The 8,780-nt window shown below is 47.3% G+C and overlaps 1 protein-coding gene across 1 annotated transcript; it reads left to right on the top strand.

The window, feature by feature from the left end:
- Positions 1–6,346: 6,346 nt before the first annotated feature.
- Positions 6,347–8,578, top strand: LOC119362989 (protein TIFY 10b-like). Its single transcript, XM_037628279.1, has 5 exons — positions 6,347–6,725; positions 6,991–7,135; positions 7,600–7,847; positions 7,952–8,009; positions 8,099–8,578. The coding sequence occupies exons 1-5, from the start codon at positions 6,602–6,604 to the stop codon at positions 8,217–8,219; spliced, it is 696 nt and encodes a 231-aa protein (XP_037484176.1). The 5' UTR covers positions 6,347–6,601; the 3' UTR covers positions 8,220–8,578.
- The last annotated feature ends 202 nt before the right edge of the window (positions 8,579–8,780 follow it).

The raw sequence follows: 8,780 nt of genomic DNA, 5'->3' as shown, positions 1-8,780 counted from the left end.
AAATTCTTACTAAACCACAATCATTCACTAGTACCTCCCACATATTACCATCTCTATATCGCAAAACTATTGCAAGGAATCAAACATATCATATGAGTGATCTACAAGTTTTATGTAGGATTTAATGACTAGCCATGTGAATGACCAATTCATGTCAACTCTCTAAATAGATATAAGTGAAGCATTAGAGTTTAATTCTTTCTAAAAAAGATATGTCCGCGCTCAAAAATTATAAGTGAAGCAAAAGAGCATTCTACAAATGGCGGTTTTCTATGTGTAGAGAAATAGGCAATCCAAACTTCAAAAGATATAAGTGAAGCACATGAAGAATTCTATAAATCCATACTCAAAACTTCAAAAGATATAAGTGAAGCACATGAAGAATTCTATAAATCCATACTCAAAAGATATAAGTGAAGTGCAAAGAGCATTCTATAAATCAACCAATGACTTTCTCATACCAGCATGGTGCATTATTAAAATAAAAAGAAAAATCACACGACGCTCCAAGAATTTACGCATATCATGTGACGAATAAAAATATAGCTCCAAGTAAAATTACCGATGGTCGTTAGAAGAAAGAGGGGATGCCTTCCGGGGCATCTCCAAGATTAGTTGCTTGGGAGTCCTTGAATTACCTTCGGGTGCCTCGGGCATCCCCAAGCTTAGGCTCTTGCCACTCCTTATTCCTTCATCCATCGTGATCGCACCAAAACTTGAAAACATCAATCACAGAAAACTTAACAAAACCCTCGTGAGATCCGTTAATATAATAAAGCAAATCACCACTTTAAGTATTATTGCAAATCCATTCGTATTTCATTTTTTTCATTATACCTATTGTATTCTAACTTCTCCATGTCTTATACCAATGATACAATCCATAGTTCCATCAAAACAAGCAAAACAGTGCATCAAAAATAGAATCTGTCAAAAACAGGACAACCAGTAGTAATCTGAACATTAACCATACTTATGTAACTCTAAAAATTGTGGAAAATCATGAAAAAAATAAACAATTTGCATAGAAGTTGTTGGTGCAACAAACCTTAGGTCCATTGCCTAGACCGTGCACAGGCCCGAGAACAAAGATTGCAGCACCAAGATCAAACTGAACAAGAAGGATCAATTCATCAAAGGTCCAAGTGCAGATAAAGAAGACCAAGACGAGCCAAAGAAGCAAGATGCCACAAAGGAAAGAACCTCCCTTGCCGGGCAGGTGAGCCTGGTGAGGTTGAGTTTGCCCCGAAAGCATACTTCCAGATCATCCCGGCAGGCCCTGCCGGGGCTTGCGGAGTCAAGCCACTCCACCTCACAAGCGACGCAAGTCATAGATCAGTGTGGTGTTAAGCCCCAAGGTGACTAAGTGGCTGCTTTTCACCACATGGCAGCCACTTCCACAGCGAACACCTCCATATGACACCCGTCCTGAGATGTGTCAAGCAAGCAGGCGCGAAGCTGGCAAAACAGCCCGGCAAGGGCTGCCGAGCATGCTGTGATGTGACACTCGGCGACGCATTTAATGCGCTCTGTCAGCCTGCAGAGTTAGGTATGATAGCACTGTTTGCTATCTAATCAGTACGTAAAGACTAATTTGCCACTGTGGTGACCCCTTAACCTATAAAAGGAGGCCCATGGCAACCGTAAAAAGGGTTCACGAGGTTGGTAAGTTCGGCCCCTCACATATCCATACGCACGTAGCCACTTCCGCCCCAAGGCAACCCTACCGGGCAAATGTGCTGCGCCCGCCACCACCTTTTCCACCATCAATCCACCAAAGCAGGAGTAGGGTTTTATGCCCCGCGGCTGCCTGAACCTGGGTAAAAACTGCCTGTGTGATCCCTGCCACGTTATGCTACGCTTCTATGCTCTTTGTGCAACGTGTCCATCCCCCCGCTGAACCAAAATGGGCTCGTAGCCCCATAGGTGGCCGTGGTTCCCCACGACATCATTGGCGCGCAAGGTAGGGGGGGTCACTTGTGCGAACCTGGGAGCGTCGGTAGCGCGTCATCTTCATCGCCATTTTTATCATCGACGGCGTCATCGACTATGACGCCTAAGAAGAAGCCTGGAGCTGTGAATCACCCGTCCACCTCAAGGGCTCCACCGCCCGCGACCGCCAACATCACGAGAAACGCGGGGACGCGTGAGGATGTGAACGCTACGGGAGATATGGTCGGCGCAGGCGGCGTTGGCCACCGCTCCCGTGGCCGAACCAGAAGCGAGAGGCACCGGGGAAGGACAACACAACATCCCAACGGCCATGCTCCTCGAGGTATGGATGGAGGGATTATTTTGTCTGCACCCCCTCTCCTCGCTGAAGGGCACAGTCGCAGCGGTGACGCACGTTCTGGGGCGAATCTCAACCGGAAGTGAAGCAAGTTCTCCGTGAGCGTGAGGCGGCGGTTATGCTAGGCTGTCTCGCCCCCTCGCTGGAAGGACCACTTCGATGGTGACGACAACACGGACAGTGACGGAGGTGCCGCAGGCCAGCATGGTCGCGCGTACAGTCCTCTACAAACTAGTTTAGGTATTATTTTTTACGTTTTTTATTTGAACAGATAAAACATACTTGGGTTTGTGTGAAATATATCAAACTTATGTCTATTGTAAAATATCGTTCGAGCATTCTAGTAGAGTAGCAAACAGTGCCGCTCATGCACTTGCTAGGTTGGCTTAATTCCATCCGCCTATTAAATGGTTGAGGAGGCCGCAGATTAAATTGTAGCCTTTCTCACAAACGATGTACTTACCGTCTCAAATGAATAAAGTTGGTGTTTTGTTTTTTCAAAGAAAACTTGAAGAGCAAAAATTCTAATGTTTATCATAGTAGGAGTAGCTTAACTAGTCACCCGCAAAAAAAAACACTAGTAGAAAAATGACCTAATGTGAGACACATTAGTCTCGGTTCAATTTTGGCCCGGTATTAATGATACCATTAGTCCCGGTTCGAACGGCTATGCATTTATGCCGGTTCGTGTTGAAACTTTAGTACCGGTTCGTGCCACGAACCGTTACTAAAGGGGTGGTGGCAGGCTGGCGTCAGGCCGGGGTCCCACGAGCCCTTTAGTACCTGTTCGTGCCACGAACCGGGACTAAAGGGGTCTGACCTATAGTCCCGGTTGGAGACACAAACCGGGACTATAGGGCAATTTTCAAACTCTACCCCCTCTGTATCGTCATTTCAGTTTTGAAAAAACAAAACAAAATGATAAAAAATTCAAAAAATAAAATTCTTCGAGATGTAGTTATATTACTAAATCTACTAGTTAGGAAAATTAAAAAACTTAAATTTGGACATGTTTTGCAAAAAAATGTTATGAAAAAGTAAAACGGCTATAACTTTTGCATACAATGTCGGAAAAAACATATAATATATCAAAATGTTCAGCACGAAAATCCGCATCCAATTTGACCGCCTACGGCCTGTTTGCAATTTTTTAGAATCCTCAAATTCTAAAAGAAAAAAATGCTCAAATTTAAGCTTTTTTGAATTTTGGTCAAACTGTGGTCAAACTACTTATTCAAGAAATGTTAGTGATACTAAATAATTATTCAAGAATATTAGTGTTACTAAATAATTATTTCAGTTTTTTGAATTTTTGTCAAATCTGGTCAAACTATGGTCAAACTACTTATGCAAGAAATATTAGTGTTAATAAATAATTATTGTTTTTTAGAATAATAGTTTCAAACTCAAACGGTGAAACACGTGACCTAATGCTCAAGCTAAACTCGTGAGGGTTAATAGGATTGACAGCTTACATTTGTCAGGAAAACAAAAGTGCAGACTTGAAAAGTAGGGGGAATAGAACTTCGAAATTAAGCGTGCTCAGGCTAGGGTATTGAGAGGATGGGTGACCGGCCAGAGAGTTAGACGATTTAGAATGAGTGGTCCACACTTGAGCAGTTAAGAGGGTGATTATAGACTAAATCATCAAATAATTCAGAATATTAAAAATAAAAAAACATTTTTTCCAAAATTCAAAAAAAAAACTTTAGTACCGGTTGGTGTTACCAACCGATACTAAAGGTCCCGCATACCACGGCGCGAGCTCACGCCACGTGATGGGCCTTTAGTGGCGGTTCGTGCCGAATCAGTACTAAAGGGGGGTTTTAGTCTTCACTCTTTAGTGCCGGTTGCAGAACCGGCACTAAAGGCCCTTACGAACCGATAATAAAGCTCCGTTTTCTACTAGTGTAACTTAACTAGTAACATAAAATTTGTTTATATGACAAATAGTTGATGATGAGAGGTAACATAAGGCGCCTTGAATCAAAATGAGAGACTTGCATGATATGAAGGCATGTACAATGGTTCTATCTTAGCAATGCCACGTAGGATAAATGATGAGGTGGAGGAGAGAGAAATCATAAGAGAAGGCTTGTCTTCTCTTAATTAAGAGAAGACAAGAGATGATCTCTTCGCACAATATGTCTCACCATGTTTTTAGGAATAACTAGTTATTGAAGATAAGGCTAAGAGATGACCCATTGTAGACATGTTTTTTTGTCATCTCTAAATTACATGTAAGAATTAAGATAAGACGACTTTATCAACCATTGTACATGCCCTGATACCACAAACAGATATGTTAGAGCAACTCTAGCAGACCCCGTATAAGTCGCAAACCCGCAAAATTCCGGCGAGTATACAGACCCGGACCAATTTTCTGACCAGAACAGAGCCCGTATACTCGCCCGGTCCGTAACTATTTTTACCACGGCCTGCAAACCGCCCCCTGAAGCAGTATATCTACGGGTTCGTGGGGCAGATACGGGTCGAAACCCTATACTCCCGCCGCCACGTCTCGCCGCAATTCCCCACCCCTCCCCCCTCACATTTCTCGCCGCCGATGAGCCCCCTTCCGTCTCCAGCCGCCATGTGGGGCCGCATGTGGAGCTCCGGCCGTAGCTCGGGTGGCAGCTCCGGTGGAGGCATCGACCCCGAGCGCGAGCGGCGTGTCCGCTTAGATGGCGCGAGGAAGCGCGCGGCGAGGAAGTGGACGAACAAGGGCCTCGAGCCGCTGCCGAGCCTCCTCCTTCGCGAGACGGAGGAGTACGACCGTCGGCACGGGCGTACGCCCTCCTCGGTTGCGGGCTCATCCTCCGCCGCGAGATCTTCCCACACCGCGAGCTCTTCCTCTCCCGGCGCGGGGCTTCTCCCCGTGAAGAGGGAATGGTCGGAGGAGCCGGAGGAGATTGAGGTCGTAGCCTTCAAGTAGGAGCCGAAGGAGATCGCGCGCCGAGGCGTCGTCGGGCCCGAAGATTTCGTGGCCAATTTCGACGTGGTCGCGACCTTCATTGCCGAACGGAGCTTGCGCGAGGAGGCGGAGCGCCGCCGCCACGACGATGAGCTCGAAGACCTCATGTTCAAGCATGCGGTCGCAGCCAACCTCGCCGCGAAGGACAAGGAAGACAAGTGGTGGCGCATCCGCGAGGAGCAGAGGGAGAAGTTCATCGATTTCGTCAGTTCCGACGAGGACTAAGCTCCTCCACCGTGTCGTCCTCGGCCGCGAGCTCGTCCATTTTGGTATATCGACCTCGGCCTCGCCGCCGTGAGATCCCCCACCCCCCTCTAGTAGTAGAGGTAGAATGTAGTATGTATGATAATGTAGTATGTGATGATGAACTATGAATGATCATGTAGTATGTGATGAACTAGTGTGGTTGCAATTTCCCCCGCGAAGAACTTTTTCAAATTATGCAGTTTCATATACGGGTTCTACTCTGCCTTGCACGATTTTGACCCGCAAAATAGTTTTTCGTCGAACTGTAAACGCCTTATGCGGGTCGCGGTTTTACGTATCTGCCAGAGATGCACCTACGAAGTTTTACGAAGTTATGCATGGTAGTCGTAGTACAGTACCAGTCTAACCTATTTCACAGCGCAAGAGATATTCGAGGGAGAGCAAGATTGGGAGGAATGGTACGGTAGTAGGAGTCACGAGGGAACAGTGATGGGGCAGTGTGAGGTCAAAACCCGGATCTGACCAAACAGGCAAGCACCAGGCGCTCGTGCTGCACCACAGTACCACAGGGCCACAGCCACGATCGCATTCGCGCGGTGGTTAAGCACGCGCACATGGGGAAGGCGGGCCCCCGCCCGTGGTTGAAAAAATCAACCCAACCAAGCAAGAGAGAGAAAGAAGGAAAGAGAATTTCGAAAGGGGCCGGCCGTGAAAGCCCCACCTCCCCCTCCTCCTCCTCCACACGAACCACGTGCGAAATTTCTCGCAATCATCGCGGTCCCTCCGCCCCGGCCCTCGCCCCGCTTAATAAATGCGCTAAACTAATCCAACCATCGAAATGGCACCCACGCTCGCACTAAATTAATCCGTTTTCCACCGCGGGGGCGAGATTTCAGTTTGCCAAGCCAGAAACCGCGTCCTCCCTTATAAACGCGCACGACGCGTACGCACACGGCACACTACCATCCCGCACCGCACGACAGACAGCACGAGGAAGGCGAGCCAACCACCACCGCCGCGAGACTAGCACCACGAGCGAGCTCGGCCGATTCCGATTCCGTCTGCGCTATTAAGGTTTGTTTGGAGGAAGGGGAGGAGGTTCGGAGGTGGAGCTGAGAGAGAGACCGGAGATGGCGGCTTCCGCGAGGCAGGGGGAGAGGGCGACCAGCTTCGCCATGGCCTGCAGCCTGCTCAGCCGCTACGTCCGCCAGAACGGCGCCGCCGCGGCCGAGCTCGGCCTCGGAATCAACAAGGGTGAGCGGGGATGTTTCGGGATTTGGGCGCTTCACCAGAGCTGTTCGCTCTTTATTTATTTTTTTGGTTAGTTGGGGGAGGTTGCGTTCCGGTTCGTGCGAACAAAGTTCTTGTCCTCTGGGGGGATTTCGCGTGAGATCTGAGTTTGTTTTCCGGTTTTGGGGGACGAAGGTCCTCGTCGCGTCGATATGGTCTGGAATTTGGTGGCTGGTCGAGTGAATTGAGAAAACCAGCTCTCTGATCTGAGGCTTTGATTGGGTTTCAGGTGAGGCCGAGGCTCACAGGACGGCGGACACCAAGAGCCCTTTGCCTGGGGCGGAGGGCGAGGAGGCCGGCAGGAAGAAGGAGACCATGGAGCTCTTCCCGCAGAGCGCCGGCCTGCAGGACGCCGCCGCCCCTGACGCTACTAGGTATTGGACCACACCACTTTCCCCTACTCCATTTTTAGCCTTGTGCGCTAGTGCAAGTCAGAATCCATACAGATAAAAGTCAGATGTCGAGCCTACGCTACGACCTTTCTATCTATTCAGTTTACCTGAATGGTACTGGATTTTGCAAGGCCTGAAATCTAGTTGAGAGTGATTGCAATTAACCGATTTTTATATTTGCAACCAACTGCTCCCTGGGTTGAGATGATTTCTTCTTGGGATGGAGCAATCAAGCATCCATGCTCTGAGTGATAATAGTACTAGGTTTGCTAATGCTCCAAAGCGTAGCTAATCGACCTTAAACCGTATCCTTACCGATACAACACAACTGATCGAGCTGAGTTTGTTTGTACATGAATCAAAAATATGGTTTCCCATAGATCGTTTGGCAAAACTGAAGAGTAGTCTGCAGGTGTACTTATTTGTTGTGTGCAAATAAATTTCAGGGAGGAAGACAAGAGCCAGCTGACCATCTTCTATGGTGGGAAGGTGCTCGTGTTCAACGATTTCCCAGCCGACAAGGCCAAGGGCCTGATGCAGTTGGCTGGCAAGGGCAGCCCGGTTGCTCAGAACGTCTCTGCGACCACAACTGCTGCAGACACCGCCAAGGTCCAGACGGCCGTGCTGGCCCCGGCAAGTAGTTTGCCTAGTGATCCGGTTGTTGCTCCTAAGTCTGCTCGTCCGAATGCTTCTGGTAATTGCCCGGTGATTTGTTGTACATATCCATTGTGTTGTTTGACATGTACGTCGCTTGTTCTTATTGTGCTGATTATTGACAAAATCTTTTCTGTCTTGTAGATCTGCCAATTGCTAGAAAGGCGTCACTTCACCGATTCCTTGAGAAGAGAAAGGATCGGTAAGTTGCTTTTGCTGTCATGAACTCATGATCATCTTTTCTTACCATCGAAGTATATGGATCTAACTTGTGTTTTTGTTTTCGTACAGTCTGCATGCAAAGGCACCATATCAAGCTTCTCCTTCTGATGCAACACCAGTCAAGAAGGAGTTTGAGAACCAGCCATGGCTTGGACTGGGGCCGAATGCCGCCCTGAAGCCAAACCAATAAGGCGGCATGACAGGAGCCTTATGCCCTTACCAGAAACATCTGAAATGTGCTTTGTCCTAGCGTTTTGTTTAGGTTATGGTTCTGTGTTATTCGCCTCCATAGTTCCGATGTAAAGAGAAGTAGCAAATGATGATGACCGGTGCCCGAAGCCCGAGAGAAGTTTTGGCATGTTAACACATGGTGATATTGAGTTGGCCATGCTAAGGAAAAAAAGTTAGTGCAAAGAAACATATTTGTATCCTATATGTAAACTCTGATCATTCCGTATTGTCATTGAGTTTTATCCTTGATTTGTAAAAGCAAGTGATTGTAATGGATTCATATTATGTTTGTATTCCCATATGGCTCTTATGTTTACATGATTCGGTTGTCAGATCTGTATGAATTCTTGTTCCGTTTGTTCGTGGCAGGGAGTTTTGTCGAGGCCATGGATAATGATTTCCCATGGACTAATATTATAACTACGGAAACAAATTTCGCATGTAGTCAACAAGTGACAGGGTATCTAATTCTCTACAAACACAAGCAATGATCTATTTTGGTCTATTGTAAAGTTGCTTT

Source organism: Triticum dicoccoides, chromosome 2B (assembly GCF_002162155.2).
Source record: "Triticum dicoccoides isolate Atlit2015 ecotype Zavitan chromosome 2B, WEW_v2.0, whole genome shotgun sequence".
Taxonomy (NCBI): Eukaryota; Viridiplantae; Streptophyta; class Magnoliopsida; order Poales; family Poaceae; genus Triticum; species Triticum dicoccoides.
The sequence above is the reverse complement of the archived record's forward strand: the minus strand, read 5'-3'. Positions and strand labels throughout refer to the sequence as shown.

Coding starts and splice junctions, on each gene's coding strand:
- LOC119362989 (XM_037628279.1), top strand. CDS start 6,602: ATGGCGGCTTCCGCGAGGCAGGGGGAGAGGGCGACCAGCTTCGCCATG. Junction 6,726..6,990: donor CGGCCTCGGAATCAACAAGG/GTGAGCGGGGAT, acceptor ATTGGGTTTCAG/GTGAGGCCGAGGCTCACAGG. Junction 8,010..8,098: donor CTTGAGAAGAGAAAGGATCG/GTAAGTTGCTTT, acceptor GTTTTCGTACAG/TCTGCATGCAAAGGCACCAT.